This window comes from Salvelinus alpinus, chromosome 19 (assembly GCF_045679555.1).
Source record: "Salvelinus alpinus chromosome 19, SLU_Salpinus.1, whole genome shotgun sequence".
Classification (NCBI taxonomy): domain Eukaryota; kingdom Metazoa; phylum Chordata; class Actinopteri; order Salmoniformes; family Salmonidae; genus Salvelinus; species Salvelinus alpinus.
In genome coordinates, this window is record NC_092104.1 from 42,071,263 (window position 1) to 42,095,250 (window position 23,988).

The 23,988-nt window shown below is 41.3% G+C and overlaps 1 protein-coding gene across 2 annotated transcripts in view; it reads left to right on the forward strand.

Moving 5' to 3' along the window:
- LOC139545637 (3',5'-cyclic-AMP phosphodiesterase 4D-like) overlaps nucleotides 1–23,988 on the forward strand; it is a 59,510-nt gene that overhangs the window by 32,762 nt on the left and 2,760 nt on the right. For both annotated transcript variants that reach the window (XM_071353613.1, XM_071353616.1), the window contains exon 2: nucleotides 7,937–8,039. In XM_071353613.1, coding sequence (XP_071209714.1) covers nucleotides 7,998–8,039 — 42 coding nt within the window. In that variant the 5' untranslated portion in view covers nucleotides 7,937–7,997. The remainder of the gene's footprint in view (nucleotides 1–7,936; nucleotides 8,040–23,988) is intronic.

Sequence of the window (23,988 nt, forward strand, 5' to 3'; positions counted from 1 at the left end):
TGACTACCTCATGAAGCTGGTTGAGAGAATGCCAAGAGTGTGCAAAGCTGTCATCAAGGCAAAGGGTGGCTATTTGAAGAATCTCAAATATAAAATATATTTTGATTTGTTTAACACTTTTTTTGGTTACTACATGATTCCATATGTGTTATTTCATAGCTTTGATGTCTTCACTATTATTCTACAATGTAAAAAATAAAGAAAAACCCTTGAATGAGTAGGTGTTCTAAAACTTTTGACCGGTACTGTATATTTGCAGTGTGTTTGGAAAGTTTCCAGACCCCTTTACTTTTTTCACATTTTGTTACGTTACAGCCTTGTTCAAAACTTTATTAAATACATGTTTGTCCTCTACAATCTACACACAATACCCCATAATGATGCAGCAAAAACAGGTTTTTATAAATTTCTGCTAATTTATTACAAATGAAAACAGAAATACCTTATTTACATAAGTATTCAGACCTTTTACTATGAGACACGAAATTGAGCTCAGGTGCATCCTGTTTCAATTGGTCATCCTTGAGACGTTGCTACAACTTGATTGGAGTCCACCTGTGGTAAATTGAATTGATTGGACATGATTTGGAAATCTACACACCTGTCTATATAAGGTCCCACAGTTGACAGTGCATGTCAGAGCAGAAACCTTGGTCAGGGAGAAGGGCCTTGGTCAGGGAGGTAACCAAGAATCCAATGGTCACCCTGAGAGAGGTCCAGAGTTCCTCTGTGGAGTGGGAGAACCTTTCAGAAGGACAGCCATCTCTGCAGCACTCCACCAATCAGGCCTTTATTGTAGAGTGGCCAGACGGAAGCATCTTCTCAGTAAAAGGCACATGACAGCCCTCTTGGAGTTTGCCAAAAGGCACCTAAAGGACTCTCAGACCATGAGAAACAAGATTCTCTGGTCTGATGAAACCAAGGTTGAACTTTTTAGACTGAATACCAAGCGTCACATCTGTAGGAAACCTGGCACCATCCCTACGGTGAAGCATGGCGGTGGCAACATCATGCTATGGGGATGTTTTTCAGTGGCAGGGACTGGGAGACTAGTCAGGATCGAGGGAAAGCAAAGTACAGAGAGATCAGAGCCATCAGGACCTCAGACTGAGGCGAAGGTTCACCTTCCAACAGGACAACGACCCTAAGCACACAGCCAAGAAAATGCACGAGTGGCTTCGGAAACAAGTCTCTGAATGTCCTTGAGTGGACCAGCCAGAGGTTGGACTTGAACCCGATCGAACATCTTTGGAGAGACCTGAAAATAGTTGTGCAGCGATGCTCCTCATCCAACCTGACAGAGTTTGAAAGGGTCTGTAGAGAAGAATGGAAGAAACTCCCCAAATACAGGTGTGCAAAGCTTATAGCGTCACACCCAAGAAAACTCAAGGCTGTAATCGCTGCCAAAGGTGCCTCAACAAAGTACTGAGTATAGGGTCTGAATACTAATGTAAATGTGATAATTCTGTTTTTTTATTGTTAATAAAATATCAAACATTTCTAAACTTGTTTTTGCTTTGTTATTATGGGGTATTGTGGGGTATTGTTTGTAGGTTAGAAGAAAGCTGTAACGTTTATTTTTCAGGATTATGCGTGTATAGTTTTTTTTAAATTTTGTATTATTGCTAGGTATTACTGAACTATTGGAGCTAAAAACATAAGCATTTCACTGCACCTGTGCTGACATCTGCAAATCTGTGTACACGACCAATAAACTTAGATTTTGACTTGACATCTTCTCTATTGTCTTTCCAATTGTTATCATTTTTTTTTTTACCAAAAGAAATTATAAGCATGTTGAATTTGGCATTGTATAGAGAGCGTTGTTTGTACTTTCCATAACGTTCAACCTCTCTCATGATACATTTATAGCGGTATGTAGCTTCTCAGGATGACTTGAAGTACCCCCAAAAAGTTCCAAGGTTGATCGAATCCTTGCTTTCGCTACAATAGCAGTGTCTTTTTAAATCTTGCCTAAAAATGCAGTTTCTTTATTGGCTGTAATTATTTAAAATGTCAGTCAATGACAAAAGACGAGTAAACAGTCAATCTGTAATTACTGAAGTTAGTTAGTAGTAGATGCCATGTAGAAACATGTTCACACACACTCTCAGGGGAATCCCGTCCCATGGGGTTTGAAGTATCACTACTTGACCATTGTTATCAAGCTAAACTCTGGCAGTTGTTTGAGGTTTTATTACAACAGTATGGTTGAGACTGACTGCAACAACCCTGAATGTGCACTCATGGCAAAATACACTGTCTCAAAGTAACACAAATACAGGAGATGGCAAACCACAGTTCTCATCGAGCCTCAATTCATTCAACACAATCAAGACAACACACAGCAGATTCCCTTTCCGCTCCTCAGCTGATATCACAGCTTCAAACCGAAGAAGAGAAAAAGACGTGTTTATCTCTGCACTCCTTCCCTGATGATAGCAACAGGACTGAACTGTGTGTCTGTGGCTCTTCAGTAATGTCCCACAGGGGCTCGGGCACCATGACCAATTATGCTCCTCTACTCTCCACAGCCCAATCGATGAGCAGCCACTGACCAAAGACTGTGATAATTGCGTGGGCGCCCTGTTGCTCCTGCTGTATTTAGTGCAGATTGTCCAGATGAGAGGACTGAAATTGAAGATATGTGCTTTGTGTAGTGGCTGTCTCTGAAGTACATCCTCTCTGCTGACGAGAGCTGAGACAATGGAATGGCCTTGATTCTGTATTGCTATTGACTTTGTAGGTGTAGACCGGCAGTGTCATTTCCTTTGGTTGACATGATCCCAAATCTATTGTTGTAGCCATTGTGGTACAATTAAGTCCAGTTAATTGTATATTGAAATATGTCTTGCAGAGTAAATACTACTTCAGAGGATTTAAATCGGTTTTAAAGGAGCAGAGTAGAACAGAGAGCGGAAGGATCGTCGTTAAACTCCTCTCAGGTAGCTAACAGCAAGAAGCATAAGGCCAAGACGTGTTTGGTTCTGATTAGGAAGATACTGGTTTCGTTAAACTTCCATTTCCCTCCAAGAGTGACAATATATTTTGTAGATCCGAGTAACAACAAAAGGAAAATAAACTTTCCACTGATTATAAAAAGTTGTGTATCTCTTTTGTGTCTTGCCTCTTGATACATACAATAGATGTCATTTACATGAAAGCACTGAGTTGGTATATATTTCTACATATGGCCAGTGGCGATTTTAGCATATAAATCATGGTGGGGCAAACTCCCAATTTTTTTTGGAGATGCATGAAAGCAAAGCCACTACACAACACAATACAACACTAAACAATACATCAATTGCACTATAACAGTGACAAGCGGTGCCCACAAACTTTTAGGGCCTATATAAAGCTGTCCCAACAGCAGAGCTTTCTTTCCAGCACAACGGAGTGAATCTTTATCACTGCTACACCTGGCTATCAGCGGAGCCTTGTCTGGCAGCGAAACAGTTCATTCAGCCTGCCTTTAAAAAAAACATAGCTGATATCGTTAACTTGCTTAAACAAATGTGGCTTCTACTGGCAATTGAGATGCACAAACTATGGCATAAGGGGACGATTCCTCTGTTCTCTGTCTAGTGTCTGTGTTCTTTTGCCAATCTAAATTGTTTATTTTTATTGTCCAGTGAGATATGGCTTTTTCTTTGCAACTCTGCCTAGAACCAAACATCTAAAATTTGTACTCATCAGACCAAAGGACAGATTTCCACTGGTCTAATGTCCATTGTTGCTTGGCCCAAGCAAGTCTCTTCTTCTTATTGGTGTCCTTTCAGATGTGTTTGTTACTTGAACTCTGTGAAGCATTTATTTGTGTTGCAATTTCTGAGGCTGGTAATTCTAATGAACTTGTCCTCTGCAGCAGAAGTAACTCTGGGTCTTCCTTTTCTGTGGTGGTATTTATGAGACACAAATTAACTTTTAAAAAGGCACACCTGTTAATTGAAATGCATTCTACAATGTAGAAAATAGTAAAAAAAAATAAAGAAAACCCTGGAATGAGTAGTTGTGTCCAAACTTTTTACTGGTACTGTACATAAATGTCATATTTAAGTTTATTTTTAATAAATGTTCAAACATTTCTAAAAACCTGTTTTTGCCTTGTTATTATGGGGTATTGTGTGTGGATTGATGAGAAAATACAAGCAATTGAATCAATTTTAGAATAAGGCTGTAACGTAACAAAATGTAGAATAAGTCAAGGGGTCTGAATACTGTATGCACTGTATTTCCCTGGCATATTACATAATTTTTGCAGTAGCATACAATACATGTTTGGACTCACCTTGTTGTGCAGTGCTCACTTGATCAGGAAGGTGGAGCGGTGGTCCTTTGTGGCAAATTTTGTCATCAAACTTTGGCATCAAAATCTAGCATTCTCTGGATTTATGTTGCTTTCAAGACAACTGTTGCTTTCAAGACAATCATGAAGTCAGTGATCTTCAGGTCGGAGCTCCAGAAAGAGGCCAGAGTTCCTGACTTGGAATTCCGAATTGGATGACCGTTCAAAACACATTTTCCCAGTCAGAGCTCATGTTATTCAGAGTTCCCAGTTGTCTTGAACTCACTGAAGTCTGAGATTTCCCAGTTCTGAGTTTCCAGTGGCAGAAGTCATGCTGGATTTATAGCATGGCCTATGTATTCAACCTTTTATGGCCTATCATGTTGAATGTTTATTCTTTTGTAAAAGAGACCCTTAAACCCAGACTTGGACCACACAGCCACTCCATGGAATAGCAGGCTAGTGATTGTTTTGCATTGCTTGCAGTTTGCCACTGATTACTTCCAAACCACTCATTGTTGAATTTGCGATTTCCAACTTGTTGTGTAATGTTTATGTCCAATGGCCGATGAGCACCGATACGTTTTATCTATCATTTCTCTTTATAGTTTCTGTTCATATGACAAGGATTGAAAATGATTTTCCAGTAGATTGTCGACTTGATTCATGATGACTGCTAGCTAAGATTTTGAAAGTATGATGTTGACATCAGTCCAACCAAAGCTTTGGTAGATATAACCTGATTTGACGTAATTTTATCTGTGGTCGATGACCTTGAGTCTTCTTTGATAGGCACTTCTAATGTAACTCTATGGCAGCACCCAAGGGGCTTGAATCTTTGAGCTCTACCTGTAGATTTTGCGGTGACGTAGTGTCCCCATGAGTGACAGAGCACTGAGCTAATCACGGTGCAACTAGAGAATATTACCAACCCCTACGCTCCGTATTTTCCGCTGGCTTCCCCACCACTGAAAGCACTGAGCTAGGCTGAAACACCTGCATTTTGGAGCTGCCTTACTCAAGAAAACAAAGAGACCATGTTTGTATGTGGCTTTATTAACTCAATTGTATTTATTTTTTTACATTGTTTGCAAACTGATATGTGACACGTAGTCATGCCAAAACAACATGCAAAACAGGCATTGAAACAATAATAAAATCAAATATATACAGTGGGGAGAACAAGTATTTGATACACTGCCGATTTTGCAGGTTTTCCTACTTACAAAGCATGTAGAGGTCTGTAATTTTTATCATAGGTACACTTCAACTGTGAGAGACGGAATCTAAAACAAAAATCCAGAAAATCACATTGTATGATTTTTAAATAATTAATTTGCATTTTATTGCATGACATAAGTATTTGATCACCTACCAACCAGTAAGAATTCCGGCTCTCACAGACCTGTTAGTTTTTCTTTAAGAAGCCCTCCTGTTCTCCACTCATTACCTGTATTAACTGCACCTGTTTGAACTCGTTACCTGTATAAAAGACACCTGTCCACACACTCAATCAAACAGATTCCAACCTCTCCACAATGGCCAAGACCAGAGAGCTGTGTAAGGACATCAGGGATAAAATTGTAGACCTGCACAAGGCTGGGATGGGCTACAGGACAATAGGCAAGCAGCTTGGTGAGAAGGAAACAACTGTTGGCGCAATTATTAGAAAATGGAAGAAGTTCAAGATGACGGTCAATCACCCTCGGTCTGGGGCTCCATGCAAGATTTCACCTCGTGGGGCATCAATGATCATGAGGAAGGTGAGGGATCAGCCCAGAACTACACGGCAGGACCTGGTCAATGACCTGAAGAGAGCTGGGACCACAGTCTCAAAGAAAACCATTAGTAACACACTACGCCGTCATGGATTAAAATCCTGCAGCGCACGCAAGGTCCCCCTGCTTAAGCCAGTGCATGTCCAGGCCTGTCTGAAGTTTGCCAATGACCATCTGGATGATCCAGAGGAGGAATGGGAGAAGGTCATGTGGTCTGATGAGACAAAAATAGAGCTTTTTGGTCTAACTCCACTCGCCGTGTTTGGAGGAAGAAGAAGTATGAGTACAACCCCAAGAACACCATCCCAACCGTGAAGCATGGAGGTGGAAACATCATTCTTTGGGGATGCTTTTCTGCAAAGGGGACAGGACGACTGCACCGTATTGAGGGGAGGATGGATGGGGCCATGTATCGCGAGATCTTGGCCAACAACCTCCTTCCCTCAGTAAGAGCATTGAAGATGGGTCGTGGCTGGGTCTTCCAGCATGACAACGACACGAAGCACACAGCCATGGCAACTAAGGAGTGGCTCCGTAAGAAGCATCTCAAGGTCCTGGAGTGGCCTAGCCAGTCTCCAGACCTGAACCCAATAGAAAATCTTTGGAGGGAGCTGAAAGTCCGTATTGCCCAGCGACAGCCCCGAAACCTGAAGGATCTGGAGAAGATCTGTAGGGAGGAGTGGGCCAAAATCCCTGCTGCAGTGTGTGCAAAACTAGTCAAGAACTACAGGAAACGTATGATCTCTGTAATTGCAAACAAAGGTTTCTGTACCAAATATTAAGTTCTGCTTTTCTGATGTATCAAATACTTATGTCATGCAATAAAATGCAAATTAATTACTTAAAAATCATACAATGTGATTTTCTGGATTTTTGTTTTAGATTCCGTCTCTCATAGTTGAAGTGTACCTATGATAAAAATTACAGACCTCTACATGCTTTGTAAGTAGGAAAACCTGCAAAATCGGCAGTGTATCAAATACTTGTTCTCCCCACTGTATATATTTTTTTGCTAAACAGGTGGGGCTCAAAACAGGTACCCTGAATAATGGGTCACCACTGCATATGCCTTGTTGTTGCTAGTTCCTCTGTGCTTGTCTTGACCAAAGCAGTTGGCCAGTACTCTATACATTGTTTTAACCTCCCTGCCACCTGAGGTTAATCCTAATCTTTTGTTTATTTGGTTTATCTAAGGTGAACATATTAGTGCCAAGTTAAACAAACTTGGATTATAACTATACTTAGTGTGATAAGCATAGCAAAACAAACTAGTATTTGCTCACTATGGTCCGTTGTGAAAGTGCAGTGGGTGTGGCAGGTGGAACTGGCCCTCTCAAACCAGAGTGCTCGGAACTTGCCAGAGTGAATCTACGAACGCACCCTTAATAAGCTCCATACAAACTGCATCAACTGATTTGTCTCAGTTGATCACTTGGTCTGCATCTCAAATCACTAGATGACGAACAGTCTATTTTGAGATTTGCACATTGTTAAAACATTGGTGTAAACTACCTGCATACTATAAAATGAGTGCCAGTTCCTAAAAGTTCATAACAAACATTGCTGTTGTTGATACATTTCACCAAGGTTGTGTATACCAATGTGCAGAGTAGGCTACAGTCCCCAACACTGTTGGGGAAAACAGACTACCAGCAGTGCTACAGTCACAGTTGCTGAAAATGATCTGCAACTCAGACAGCAGAAAGGTTAGACTTGATATTATACTTTTTCTGTGGCTAACAATGCTGGATTAGGCCTGGCCAAACATTACCCCCCAAAATTGCTCAAGCAGAAGCATTGGCACACAGGCTTATAAGGTGAAATGCATTTAATCATATTATTCTAATATCTCCTTTCCTTTTTTCATCAGACCCCTGTCTGTATTGCTGAGCGTGGTCGAAGACCCCCAAGTCTGAGAGGCGGAACACACGATGCAAAAGAATGCCCTGGCCGGAGACCGCCAGAGGGACAGTGTGAGTGCACACGCACGCATGCGCACGCACACACCAGTGGAGGCTGCTGATGTGTTTAATACCATTTCATTCACTCCATTCCGGCTATTATTATGATCCGTCCTCCCCTCGGCAGCCTTCACTGGCACACACACACGCACGCACACACACATTTTCATTAAACCGGAAGTAGAAAACACAGGACAACTTCATTTCCTGTGTGGAACACTCAATGTTAGGTGTAGATTGATTAATGATCATACTTTTTTCTATATATAGTTGGTTGGAAGGTGAATAAGTAGTGAAGGAAGATATATTTTACTGTATAGTTCTAAACAGCAAAGGTATAATTGAAGCCACAGTGCCTCCATTTTGGAACTCCCTCACCATTGTAAAAAATATTTTGGAAGTGATAGAAATGCATTTATTAACGTCGACATTCGTTTTGGTCACGTTTATTCTTTTACAGACACCTTAATGCATACTTTTAAATTATACTATGTGAGCTAAACACACAAATAAAACATTACAAAATATGATTATTTTTTCCTTAAAGTATATATATTTTTTGATTGTTACTGTCCCCACTACAACAAAATATAATTAAATATATGGAATTCTGTCCTTGAAACATTAATTGAAATACTGTAAAATTCCATTCATTCCTATGGAGGACTGCTCCCACTGGGGAGTGCCAATATGGCCGATCGATTACTTTAGAGCTTCTTAATGGCCAATACATAGCATCAGCAATCCAGGGTTTATATACAGTACATCATTGTTAATAACACCCAGCAAACAGTACACACTGCCATTTAAATGATAATTTTTTTTAACCTTTATTTAACTAGGCAAGTCAGTTAAGAACAAATTCTTATTTTCAATGACAGCCTAGGAACAGTGTGTTAACTGCCTTGTTCAGGGGCAGAACGACAGATTTTCACCTTGTCAGCTCGGGGGTTTGATCTTGCAACCTTTCGGTTACTAGTCCAACGCTCTAACCACTAGGCTACCTAAAAACTAACATTTACAAACTTAAAAAAACAACTCTACACAGTATACATCTATGAAGAAATCAAATCCAAAGTGCTACATTTTTCTCAAAATGATACAGTTCATTATTGTCACATTTAGTTTATTTGATGGAGCAGGTTGTGGGCAGTTCAAGTGTTTGTAGTATCATGAGATGACAATGTATGACTGTCCAAAGCAGTCTCCATATTGACTGAAGTAGATCTGAAATCCTATCACGCAGTAGGTTTGTGTGTACGCACTTGTTACGACTGTGACACGTGGTTGTCTCACCCAGCTAAGACGAATGCACTGATTGTGATGGATAAGACCTGCTAAATGACTCAAATATAAAAATGTAAAATGTACACTACAGTACTGTATCTATTTCAATCTCTGCTTTGATGCCCATCCTCCACAGTAATAAATTGAACACTACTATCTGGCCCGTGTCGTAATACAGACGCCTGAAATGAGATGCCTTGTCAAGTGTTGCGGTCTTCACATCTGAAACATAGCCTCTTGTTGTCGTTGTAGTCTTCCCCCCTGAAATGTTTTCAAGGTCACAAGTTGTTCATGTTGTCCTTCACTAGCAACGGTCATCAAAATTGCTGAAAGGTTTTAAAAACAATTCTAATAAATGCAACAGTTGGACAATAGATGAAGTTACTCCAAACAAGATACTCGATTTTGGCTCATTTGCATAACTACACTGGGTGTGTTTTAATATATAAATAAATTAACCACTAAAAACGTGCTCGGTCTAGGCCTACCTGCACTCACCTGCGCAGTCTAGACTGCCTCATTAATTACTGTTGTTGTCACGTTCTGTTGCATAATTCCACAAGGTTGTCAACTGCAGGATACCCTCAGATTAAAAATCAGCAAGCTTGACTTTAGATTACATCTATACATATCTGTACATACTTTACATTGTTTGCGAGATCAGACATATCGCTATAATCATTTTCGGAAGTTGCCTTCATTTCAGCGCATCTAATTTGTAAACATTTCAAATGTATTAAATTATTACAAAATATGTACACCCTTCAAAAAAAGGTATCTTTCTTCTCTTTCTTGTGATTTAAGTTTTGAGACGGTGAGTTCAATCCCAGACTAAGCTTTAGCATTCTTATACAGTAGATGCAACGGAAAGACAATATATTCCATTGAACCCAATTCAGCCATTACCAGGGTGTGTTTGACAGGTCATTACAAAAATGTCCACGGTCGTAACGTTAACGGGAAAAAATGACAAGCACAAGCAAGAGTATGAAAGTCGCAGGAGTTAAATGAAAGAAATCAATTCAGAGAGATTTAAGTGGATTTTGCACTCCTCAAACACTGGAAATACCGTAGATGTCTGAAAAAGACAGGTCCACAGGTGGGTGGGACATGCGAGTTGCTACCTTCAATGGAATATCTTTTTGATTTAAAACCTCTACAGGATCGGTGTCTTGACCTCGGGATGGTTGAGCTAACGTAGGCTAATGCAATTAGCGTGAGGTTGTAAGTAACAAGAACATTTCCCAGGACATAGACATATCTGATATTGGCAGAAATCTAACTGCACTGTCCAATTTTCAGTAGCTATTACAGTGAAATAATACCATGCTATTGTTTGAGAAGAGTGCACAGTTATGAACTTGAAAATGTATTAATAAACCAATTAGGCACATTTGGAAAGTCTTGATACAAATTTTTAAACAGAAATGCAATGGTTCATTGGATCAGTCTAAAACCTTGCACATACACTGCTGCCATCTAGTGGCCAAAATCTAAATTGCGTCTGGGCTAGAATAATACATTATGGCCTTTCTCTTGCATTTCAAAGATGATTGTGCAAAAAAATACAAAAAAAATAATGTTTTTCTTTGTATTATCTTTTATGTAATGTGTTATATTCTCCTAGATTATTTTCACAAATTTCAAAGTATTTCCTTGCAAATGGTATCAAGAATATGCATATCCTTGCTTCAGGTCCTGAGCTACAGCCAGTTAGATTTGGGTATGTCATTTTAGGATCCTCAAGCGGTTATTAATAGGCTGCATATACATGTAAAAATAAACATCGACACAGAGATTCAAAGCTATACCTATATCTTATTAAAAGAGGAAACTGTGATGAAATTGGAAAAAAAATATGGAATTGCTCTTTCTCTCACTGTACGAATAGGATATTGTTTTTTCCTCTGACTTTGCGTTCAAGTGTATATGGTATCCACATCCAAGCCTCCAAGGAGGATTTATGCAGGTGTTTTCACAATGTCTATTTCCTCAGGTAGAGTGTAAATTAACACAAGAGAGGTGGTCACAGGGACAGGAAGGTGTAGAAAGCAAGCTTCTGAATGAGTGTGAAAATGAAAATGTGGAATGCACATAATATTCATGTGAACCAGCTCTATACATTTTCATACTCATTTGTGTCATTATGCAAACTGGTATGTGTTTGTGGCTTTGCAAGGAAAATGGACTCATTCTGCCCCCCACTGAAGTTGCATACTGCAACTCAGAGCTATGTTTCCTTGGAGTATGTAACGTTTTGGAATGCAAATGTTACTATATTAAGCACAGCTACCAGCCTGGGCAAATTTCACCTCTGGGAAAGTCTTGATTATAATTTTAACCATGAGGAAATCATGCAGAGTACACATCTGAGTAAGCATGCACTGTGATGGTGCTTATGACCTGGATGTGTGACATTAAATAACTATATGAATCGCAAATGAAGAGTTTAATTCCAAAACGCTATATCCACCAATTTCTCAGATGTATGTTTTTTCATCAGAAGTTATTTATTTTGGGTTTCTCATGTGTGTGTGTGTGTGTGTGTGTGTGTAAGATATGGCTATTCTCACATTTTTAAATCATATATTTTAGATGTGTATTAAAATGGGTTTTGTTGCAAAATGCAATATAACCATTGTTTAGCTGGAATGGAATGTTCATATCATGTATATTTGACTGTGATATGTGGTTGTCTCACCTGGCAATCTTAAGATGAATGGACTCTGGATCGCTCTGGATAAGAGCATCTGCTAAATGACTAAAATGGCAAATGTAAATATTTTACATACAGAACTTCTTACTTCTCTGAGTGAGGTGGATATATAGTGTTTTGCAACAAAACATGATTATTTGTCTCTGAAATGAAACCATCAAGTGATAGATTTCAAACAAATACATTTCTGTCATTAGAGGGAGGAGGCATTGTAGAGCGAGATAAGTAGTGAGAGGGAGGTAGCAGTGGGGTAGAGTGGTGACATAGTTCAGACTAATGAATACTTAACATAAAAATGAACAGGCTGACCAATCAGGGCCTTGCATTGAACAGTGGCCAGGCTGAATGTAATGAAAGACCCGAGATGGTCCAGACATAGCTTCAACTCCCCCTGGATGCACCTGATCTACATGTATTAGGGCCACAGCAGGGGACCAAGCACACTGTTTGTTTGGAACTCCGTGGTCTAGAAAGGGAGAGAAGAGGTTCAGGGGGAAGAGCTGAACAGGGGCTGAGGGCTCTACTTCCTGGACCATTCTTTTTTATTTATTTCAGTTGAACCTTTATTCATACAGGGAATCCCAACTGAAACCAGGGTCTCTTTTTCAGTGAGCTTTCTCATGTCTTTTCCACATCTTTTTCAACGTGTTTTCTTTACGTATCCCTATAGACCTGAAAGAACTGGATGGAAATAAACAATATGACGGAGAGCGTCTAGATTACTGGAGGGCTAAGTGGAGGCCGTACACCTTAAAATGGTTCTGACCCTCAAAGATCTTCTTCTTCTTCATCCACTTCTGTCTATCTACAACTCAATCTCAATGACAAACAACGGTGGGGCTCGGTTACGGCAGATGTGATCATTTCCGTTTGTGTCACTGACACACCAGCAGTGTGTTAATTGTTAATGTTTTTATTTTTTATTCTGCTTATTTACCTCCTTATCTATTTATGAACAAGCGGCGTGATCTACTGAATTTTTCACACAGGTAATGAATTAAATTAGCAGGTTGCTCTATAAAAGCCCCGGCACCCGGGGAACTTAATTTGTTTTTTAACCAGAGCTCGGTGCAGCATGACTGGGGATCGTTGCTGTTGTGTCTGTCTGCCTGTCTGGGCATATATTGGTGATCGATTGTACACCTTGTGTAAAGAAACATTATCTTCTGATCGCAGCTCTCATTTTACAGTGTTGACTATGATTAGAGTGCCATTCATCTGGCATAAGATGTTGGCAGAGTTAGCAGAGCTGTCTAGTAGATGTGACAATTAGTTCTACTAAAGACATGTAAAGGCCACCAGAGTCCATTGGGTTATGTGTTTTTTTCATTCGTTCTATTTAAGCTGGGAATGTATTTTGGATAGTGTTGCTATGTCAGATATGTCTTTCATAAGATGGAGAGGTTGAGGCCAAAAAAAATGTCTTTGTATGAGGTGAAAAATAAGAAGCACAGAGGCCTCTCTTTCAGCACAGCTTGGGACACAGTAAGCCCACTCTCTCCCCCTGTCTCTCTCTCTCTCTGTGTGTGTGTGCTACTCTTGGATCAGTTGTTGTTTGGTAGAAGGAGCCTTTTCTCGTCTATGTTTTGTCTGAGTCATTGAGAGATGCCGGAGGCTGACTGAAAGGTTTGGTGGTTTAAACAGCTGGTTAAATGAGGGCCACATACCCTGATCCTGTGAGGCTGCAGCTCTGATGCCGCTGGCTACAACAGCAGTGTATTCTGGACACATTAAGTTTCCTCTGTCCTCTCTATGCTCCTGTTGTGGGGCATCGTGACATTAGTTTTCCTGTTTCTATTGCTCACTGTTATACTCCCCACTGTCTGTCTCTAACTTGACCAGCTGTCTTTCGAAACATAACACGATCAAATGAAACCCAAATGAATATTCAAAAGCTATGAAGCATCAGGCTTTTTCAATGCCCTGGGATAATTGTACTGGTATAGAATGATCATGCATGTATTCTATGTAAGGTAGAGCATATGGACATTAAGAAAAACTTTCGGACTCAGGTGTATTCAATTTGTTTTAGGAGTATTGTAAATGTGACTAGATATCTATGACACATTTAATCTTACCTGGGAAAAAAATCCCCTTTGCTGAATGTCTATGAATATAAAGTAGCAATTTGCGTATAACGGTTAACTGGCAAAACGGATAATACTGGATTACTGGAAGTAAAGCTGAGTATTTCCAGGCCAGCCATAGTGTGGGATCACTCAGAGGGTTCCAAGATGGGGTTTTGCAAATTAAAAACAATGACTATTCTTTCAGAATGAGTCTGAAGGCCTTTTTACAGGGTAGTACCTCCATGTGGTTCACCATTCAGGGCCTTGATCGGCTCAACAACAGAGACAAGGGGTGATGTGTAATTTTGGGGGAAAACATTTCTTTGGGACCATCCTAACGACTGATACACAGGAATGTCCTTGCAACATTCCAATGAAATGTGTCTAGAACATTCATATCTTATATTGTATGTTTGGTGTGACATTTATGGAATACTCTCCTAACCATCAAACTGGACACAGGAATGCTCTTGCAACGTTCCGATGAAACACGTTCTGGGGAAGTTTTGTTTGACATTAAGGGAATGGTCTCTTGGAAACCGTCCTTGCACAACACTGGAACATTTCTATGAAAATGTTAAGTAATGACCTAATGACTCAAGGGAACGGTCTATAAAGGTGTGGGAACGTTTGTCGTTAGCTGGGATGGGCTACATCAAATTGATAAGCATTGGCTGAATTATGCATGGGATATAAGGTGTACTGTGGAGGGATTCAGAAAGGCATAAAAGGGAAAGGCATCCACCATCCACCCCTTTGCAGATATTCTCGCTATTGCGTACAATATGCACTTCATGAGATATGCTCAGTTTATTTGATGTACTTAAAGGACAGTGTTTTAGGGTTTTGAGAAATGAGCGTGCATTACAAGTGAAAGGCAGGAGCAGTAAATAAAAACCACACTGCAGCTGTAAATACCTATATCGCTCGCCAAGGTAGGGCATATAAATGTGTTTTTATGACACTGTAGCCCATTTCAGTTCAACTGCCGCTGTTGGGCAGTTCTATGGTGCAGCTAGGAGAGATTCTAGAGAAGCAGGATCCTTGGATATCAGTACCTCCTTTGTTTTGATCTTATTAATAATGGTTAATTCTGTTGGTGTAAAGCCAGAAGTTGGAGGAGGCTGATACTGAGAAGCTGTAGATAAAGTGTCCTATCCCTCTGGCTCAGATATATCATCAGGGGGCTGGAGATGCCAACTGACACTGACAGAACACATACAGTATATTGCCTTATAGATGGGAGGTCTAAACTGTTGCTGAACCTATCGGGGACCTATCTCTCTCTCTCTTAGTCCTCTCTCTTTCTCTGTTCCTCTCCCCCTCTCTCTCAATTTCTTTCCCTCTCCCCCCTCTCTCTTCATCCATTTACATTTACATTTAAGTCATTTAGCAGACGCTCTTATCCAGAGCGACTTACAAATTGGTGCATTCACCTTATGATATCCAGTGGAACAACCACTTTACAATAGTGCATCTAACTCTTTTAAGGGGGGGGGGGTTAGAAGGATTACTTTATCCTATCCTAGGTATTCCTTAAAGAGGTAGGGTTTCAGGTGTCTCCGGAAGGTGGTGATTGACTCCGCTGACCTGGCGTCGTGAGGGAGTTTGTTCCACCATTGGGGTGCCAGAGCAGCGAACAGTTTTGACTGGGCTGAGCGGGAACTGTACTTCCTCAGAGGTAGGGAGGCGAGCAGGCCAGAGGTGGATGAACGCAGTGCCCTTGTTTGGGTGTAGGGCCTGATCAGAGCCTGAAGGTACGGAGGTGCCGTTCCCCTCACAGCTCCGTAGGCAAGCACCATGGTCTTGTAGCGGATGCGAGCTTCAACTGGAAGCCAGTGGAGAGAGCGGAGGAGCGGGGTGACGTGAGAGAACTTGGGAAAGTTGAACACCAGACGGGCTGCGGCGTTCTGGATGAGTTGTAGGGGTTTAATGGCACAGGCAGGGAGCCCAGCCAACAGCGAGTTGCAGTAATCCAGACGGGAGATGACAAGTGCCTGGATTAGGACCTGCGCCGCTTCCTGCGTGAGGCAGGGTCGTACTCTGCGAATGTTGTAGAGCATGAACCTACAGGAACGGGTCACCGCCTTGATGTTAGTTGAGAACGACAGGGTGTTGTCCAGGATCACGCCAAGGTTCTTAGCACTCTGGGAGGAGGACACAATGGAGTTGTCAACCGTGATGGCGAGATCATGGAACGGGCAGTCCTTCCCCGGGAGGAAGAGCAGCTCCGTCTTGCCAAGGTTCAGCTTGAGGTGGTGATCCGTCATCCACACTGATATGTCTGCCAGACATGCAGAGATGCGATTCACCACCTGGTTATCAGAGGGGGGAAAGGAGAAGATTAATTGTGTGTCGTCTGCATAGCAATGATAGGAGAGACCATGTGAGGATATGACAGAGCCAAGTGACTTGGTGTATAGCGAGAATAGGAGAGGGCCTAGAACAGAGCCCTGGGGGACACCAGTGGTGAGAGCACGTGGTGCGGAGACAGATTCTCGCCACGCCACCTGGTAGGAGCGACCTGTCAGGTAGGACGCAATCCAAGCGTGGGCCGCGCCGGAGATGCCCAGCTCGGAGAGGGTGGAGAGGAGGATCTGATGGTTCACAGTATCAAAGGCAGCCGATAGGTCTAGAAGGATGAGAGCAGAGGAGAGAGAGTTAGCTTTAGCAGTGCGGAGCGCCTCCGTGACACAGAGAAGAGCAGTCTCAGTTGAATGACTAGTCTTGAAACCTGACTGATTTGGATCAAGAAGGTCATTCTGAGAGAGATAGCAGGAGAGCTGGCCAAGGACGGCACGTTCAAGAGTTTTGGAGAGAAAAGAAAGAAGGGATACTGGTCTGTAGTTGTTGACATCGGAGGGATCGAGTGTAGGTTTTTTCAGAAGGGGTGCAACTCTCGCTCTCTTGAAGACGGAAGGGACGTAGCCAGCGGTCATCCCTCTCTCTCTCTCTCTCTCTCTCTCAATTGATCTCTCTCTCTCTCTTTTTCTCAAATTGCTTTATTGGCATGACGTAACAATGTACATATTGCCAAAGCATACATTGGAAGTGAAATTATATTTTTAACAGTATTAACATCATTAAAAAAATATCAAGATTGTCAACGCAACAGGACAATTAGTAACAACAATAATCAACGGTGGGGGGATGGGGTTGTATCAGAAATGAAAAAATAAACATACAATGGCCAATAGCGTTAACAAGAACAATGGCATAGAAGACATGTGCAGGTTTGTTGGTCTGTCAGACAGACAATGTCCCTCATCTTATGGCAGGCAGCAATGTAGTGCGCTGCCAACCCACAACTCTCTGCGTCCTCCCCCAACAGGACGGATAGCTTCTTCTCATCAGAGAGGTCTTGGAAAACTTTAAAGATTATTTCAAATTTGGAGAAAAAGGGCTCCCGAGTGGCGCAGCGGTCTAAGTCACTGCATCGCAATGCTAGAGGTGTCACTACAGACCCTGGTTCGATTCCAAGCTGTTTCACAACTGCCCGTGATTGGGTGGGGCACAATTTGCCCAGTGTCGTCCAGGTTATGGTTCGGCCGTGGTAGGCTGTCATTGTAAATAAGAATTTGTTCTTAACTGACTTGCCTACTTAAATAGAGGTTGAATTTAACTCTAATTGCTTCATTTTTTAAAACATTTTGTCAGGAATTGCAGCTCTATCTCAGTTTCTGCTGTGGTGCAGCTACTGTATCTCTCTCTCTCTCTCTCTCTATCTCCCTCTTTCTCTAAACACAATCTGTTCAGATTAGGTCTCTGATAAAAACTACGGCTAAATTCAGAATTCAGGTGATGAAACGCAAACCCAGATGGAAGATGGGTGATTATTATAATTATTAACAATACGTGTACACATATTTAAAGTAATTGGTATAGAATATGTTGATTTAAATATGAAAAACAGAACAGGGAAGCCTTGAGGCACCTGCCACTGATCCTCTCTGCCCTGCCCTACAATATAGAGCATTACCTACTGTATATTCCCGAAGCAAGATTAACCATATGACCCTCCTCTCATAATGTCATGTAAGACAGTTATTTCTATTACAGGAACACTTCATTTTCATTTCCAGGTTTAAGTCAAATATGTGGATCACTCATAAATGGATGCCATACTATTTGGTCTGACTTCCGCTCCATAGTGATTGAATTAGACTACATGTCTTTTTTTTAATGTTATCAACTGTTACTAATGATCCTCAGCAACAACCGCATGTCTGTGACGGACTTTACAGAGAAAGCAAATGAAGGTAAACAAAACAATGTTATTAAATGAAATTATAATGTAGGCTATACCACCTGAAGGGAACTAACAGTTGAATATGTTCGGTTATTAGGCCTACTGATGGTCGATACTGATAGTGGCTAATATTTAACATGATAGAAATAGGAAAGAGAGAAAGTCATGTTAGCTTATAATTAAGACATTTGGGAATGCCCATCTCTGCAAAGTAAAAGGCTGTACAATTTAAATTCTCCATAATGACACAAATTTTCATCAACTTTACTGTGGGCACGTCGCTATGTTGATATGCTTCAGTTTACTGCCATATAACTGGTTTCACATTTGTCTGCAGCGATTACAAGGTAAAATACATTGCCTTCATAAAAGTATTCACACCCCTTTACATTTTCCACAAATTGTTGTGTTACAACGTGGGATTAAAATGAATTAAATTGTCATTCTTCCATTTAGTTTGAAGTGCACATTAGAGGCAGCATTCTGATAAAGGCCACAAATGTTTGTATTATAACTCAATAAATGTAAAAAACAAATACAATAAATAGAAAAGTTTCACCTCCCTTTTCAATGAACATTTCTTATAGAAGCTTCCCCGAAGGGAGCATAATGAACATTTCTTACAGAAGCTTCCCCGAAGGGAGCATAATGAACATTTCTTACAGAAGCTTCCCCGAAGGGAGCATAATGAACATTTCTTACAGAAGCTTCCCCGAAGGGAGCATAATGAACATTTCTTATAGAAGCTTCCCCGAAGGGAGCATAATGAACATTTCTTACAGAAGCTTCCCCGAAGGGAGCATAATGAACATTTCTTACAGAAGCTTCCCCGAAGGGAGCATAATGAACATTTCTTACAGAAGCTTCCCCGAAGGGAGCATAATGAACACAAGGCCATGTGTCTTTGAAGAGAGGACTATGATCTGGCTAAAGGTCAAGGAGAAGAAATGTTTTTTTTAAATGAAATATTCTGTTTGTTAAAGGGGCATCCTGTTTTCCCCTTCCTCTCTCTCTTGTCCATATTTCTGTCAGTTTCTCTCACACTCTTGCCCCCTCCTTTTCTGTCCCTTCCTCTTGCTCTGAGAGGAGAGGGATGCTTCAAGGGCTGTAATCCAGGCAGCAGGTAAGGAAATGACAATCCTGAGCAAAATAAAAGGATAGAGTATATTGTTCTCCATACAGTGTCTCTGTCTTATAGGCTGTGAGCTTTTTTCTAACTTTTCTCTCTCAAATATTGTACCTGAACATTATCAAATTGAAAATATTACTGCTTGGGGTCTACTGCCTGTAGTCCTGATTTGATTTAATGTATTTTGTTAAGGTATCGGAACTCTTTGGGTTGTCTGTCGTATTTGATCAAACTACCCAACCCAACAACGAGTGGATCTGAACATAAAGTACAAAGTCACTTCAAAAAGAGGAAGTGAGGGGAGAGGTTGAGGAATGAACCTTCCAATGATACCTCTCATCACGAGTGTCCACTTAGGATGACAAGACGTCAGAGACCTTACTGTGCTGTGCTTCCACAACGTAACATGTAAGGCAACATAATCAATGTGGGGCTATGCGTTCTTTGGAAAATAATGCACAACGTGGAATGTGTGTGCCACGACGCATAGCGGCACTAACCTTCCACGGAGTTGCATCATTTTTTTCTCCAGAAAAAGCATAGAGCCCGAGTTAATTATCCTGCTTATACTACGGCTATAATTTAATTAACATTTGCTGCTAGAAATGTGTTCATTTATCTGGCAAACCCGCTGGCAAGATTGGTAGACTTTAGAAAATCAAGCATTTACTAAATGTACTGAAAAAGTCTCACATTCCTGTCAATCTTTTACCAGAGATGCAAAAAAGCATATTTAGTTTATAAAATTAAAATAAACAACAGTCAGGAGGATACAGACAGCTCAAGAGTTATGCTTAGATATGAAGAAAAATAAACATATATTTTTTTAGAGAATTAAGCATTAAACATATGGCTCTAGATTGCTAGAAAAAAGCTGTTTCATGTGTTTTTTTTTCTTTCTCCAACCCCCGGACAGGGGCCTAGCACCCCACCGGCCCACTCCCCAGCAATCCTCACTTGCTTTGTGCCCACTCAGATTTTGGGGTGCATGACGCCCCTGACAGTAGTTGCCTTAGTAATCAAACAAACAGACTTGCTAGCTTAGCTCACCAAACCATCAGTCCGACGAGAAGGATATACTGCTTTCCCGGGAACAGGCCCAAATCCCCGTCATTTGTGTGAAGAAAAGACGGAGGGAAAGGGAGCGAAGGTCGAGCTGCCTTCTGAGAATCCGTAGGCGAGCGAGTAAACTCCCACTGCCATCCGTTCTACTGGCTAACGTGCAATCATTGGAAAATAAAATTGATGACCTACGATTAAGATTATCCAACGGGACATTAAAAACTGTAATATCTTATGTTTCACCGAGTCGTGGCTGAACGACGACATGGATAATATAGAGCTGGCGAGATTTTCCATGCACCGTCAGAACAGAGAAGAAGCTACGTCTGGTAAGACGAGCGGTGGGGGTGTGTGTCTATTTGTAATAACAGCTGGTGCGTGATGTCTAATATTAAAGAAGTCTTGAGGTATTGCTAGCCTGAGGTAGTGTACCTTATATGATAAGCTGTAGACCACACTATCTACTAAGAGATTTCTCATCTATATTATTCGTAGCCGTCTATTTACCACCACAAACCGATGCTGGCACTAAGACCGCACTCAACTAATTCTATAAGGCCATAAGCAAACAAGAAAATGCTCATCCAGAAGCGGCGCTCCTAGTGGCCGGGTACTTTAATGCAGGCAAACTTAAATCAGTTTTACAAAATTTTTACCAGCATGTCACATGTGCAACCAGAGGGGAAAAAACTCTAGACCACCTTTACTCCACACATAGAGAAGCATACGAGGCTCTCCCTCGCCCTCCATTTGGCAAATCTGACAATAATTCTATCCTCCTGATTCCTGCTAACAAGCAAAAACTAAAGCAGGAAGTACCAGTGACTCGCTCAATACAGAAGCGGTCAGATGACGCTATGCTACTCCACAGGACTGTTTTGCTAGCACAGACTGGAATAAGTTTCGGGATTCATCCAATGGTATTGAGGAGTATACCACCTCAGTCATCGGCTTCATCAATAAGTGCATCGACGACGTCATCCCCACAGTGACCATACGTACATATACAGTGGGGCAAAAAAGTATTTAGTCAACCACCAATTGTGCAAGTTCTCCCACTTAAAAAGATGAGAGAGGCCTGTAATTTTCATCATAGGTACACTTCAACTATGACAGACAAAATGAGGAAAAAAAATCAAGAAAATCACATTGTAGGATTTTTATTTAATTAATTTGCAAATTATGGTGGAAAATAAGTATTTGGTCAATAACAAAAGTTTATCTCAATACTTTGTTATATACCCTTTGTTGGCAATGACAGAGGTCAAACGTTTTCTGTAAGTCTTCACAAGGTTTTCACACACTGTTGCTGGTATTTTGGCCCATTCCTCCATGCAGATCTCCTCTAGAGCAGTGATGTTTTGGGGCTGTTGCTGGGCAACACGGACTTTCAACTCCCTCCAAAGATTTTCTGTGGGGTTGAGATCTGGAGACTGGCTAGGCCACTCCAGGACCTTGAAATGCTTCTTACGAAGCCACTCCTTCGTTGCCCGGGCGGTGCGTTTGGGATCATTGTCATGCTGAAAGACCCAGCCACGTTTCATCTTCTATGCCCTTGCTGATGGAAGGAGGTTTTCACTCAAAATCTCACGATACATGGCCCCATTCATTCTTTCCTTTACACGGATCAGTTGTCCTGGTCCCTTTGCAGAAAAACAGCCCCAAAGCATGATGTTTCCACCCCCATGCTTCACAGTAGGTATGGTGTTCTTTGGATGCAACTCAGCATTCTTTGTCCTCCAAACATGACGAGTTGAGTTTTTACCAAAAGGTTCTATTTTGGTTTCATCTGACCATATGACATTCTCCCAATCTTCTTCTGGATCATCCAAATGCTCTCTAGCAAACTTCAGACGGGCCTGGACATGTACTGGCTTAAGCAGGGGGACACGTCTGGCAATGCAGGATTTGAGTCCCTGGCGGCGTAGTGTGTTACTGATGGTAGGCTTTGTTACTTTGGTCCCAGCTCTCTGCAGGTCATTCACTAGGTCCCCCCGTGTGGTTCTGGGATTTTTGCTCACCGTTCTTGTGATCATTTTGACCCCACGGGGTGAGATCTTGCGTGGAGCCCCAGATCGAGGGAGATTATCAGTGGTCTTGTATGTCTTCCATTTCCTAATAATTGCTCCCACAGTTGATTTCTTCAAACCAAGCTGCTTACCTAGTGCAGATTCAGTCTTCCCAGCCTGGTGCAGGTCTACAATTTTGTTTCTGGTGTCCTTTGACAGCTCTTTGGTCTTGGCCATAGTGGAGTTTGGAGTGTGACTGTTTGAGGTTGTGGACAGGTCTCTTTTAGACTGATAACAAGTTCAAACAGGTGCCATTAATACAGGTAACGAGTGGAGGACAGAGGAGCCTCTTAAAGAAGAAGTTACAGGTCTGTGAGAGCCAGACATCTTGCTTGTTTGTAGGTGACCAAATACTTATTTTCCACCATAATTTGCAAATAAATTCATTAAAAATCCTACAATGTGATTTTCTGTTTTTTTTCCCTCATTTTGTCTGTCATAGTTGAAGTGTACCTATGATGAAAATTACAGGCCTCTCTCATCTTTTTAAGTGGGAGAACGTGCACAATTGGTGGCTGACTAAATACTTTTTTGCCCCACTGTACTAACCAGAAGCCATGGCTAACAGGCAACATCCGCATTAAGCTAAAGGCTAGAGCTGCCAATTTTCAAGGAGCGGGACACTAATCCGGACACTTTTAAGAAATCCCGCTATGCCCTCAGACGAACCATCAAACAAGCAAAGCGTCAATACAGGATTACACTGACCGGTACACCCCCCCCCCCCCCCCCCCCCTGTATATAATCTCGTAATTTTTTACGTTAGTTTATTTGGTAAATATTTTCTTAACTCTTCTTGAACTGCACTGTTGGTTAAGAGCTTGTAAGTAAGCATTTCACGGTAAGGTCTACACTTGTTGTATTCGGTGCATGTGACAAATAAAGTTTGATTTGATGTGATTTGATCAGCCTTGGATCGCTAACATAATGATTAGGATCACAATTCCTGAATGTAAATATTATGGGGACACCTATAGACTGGCAGCCAAGCACGAGTTATCAGTGTAGCCTATTATCGTCTAGACATGATCTTGAAATACCTTAACAACCTGGAATAAAAACCTACCCTCCAGGCTTTCATCATAAATCAATTGATTTAAAAAAACAATTACAGGGGGAAGTTTGGAACAAGTAATCCCGTGTGAATCGTCCAGTGGAATAACGCACATGCTTGGATAATTACATAACCAACGCCTCTAGTAATACGACTCCCATCCGAATAGGGCTATATAACACGGCAAATAATAGGTTTACCGGCATAAAGAGTGTGCTGCATCATCCCATGGGATCTGCCCCAAGGCAGAAATATTACTGAAATATTCTAGTTCCTACACATCACCTTCTATACTCAATCAAAATAGGCCTTTTATAAATCAATAA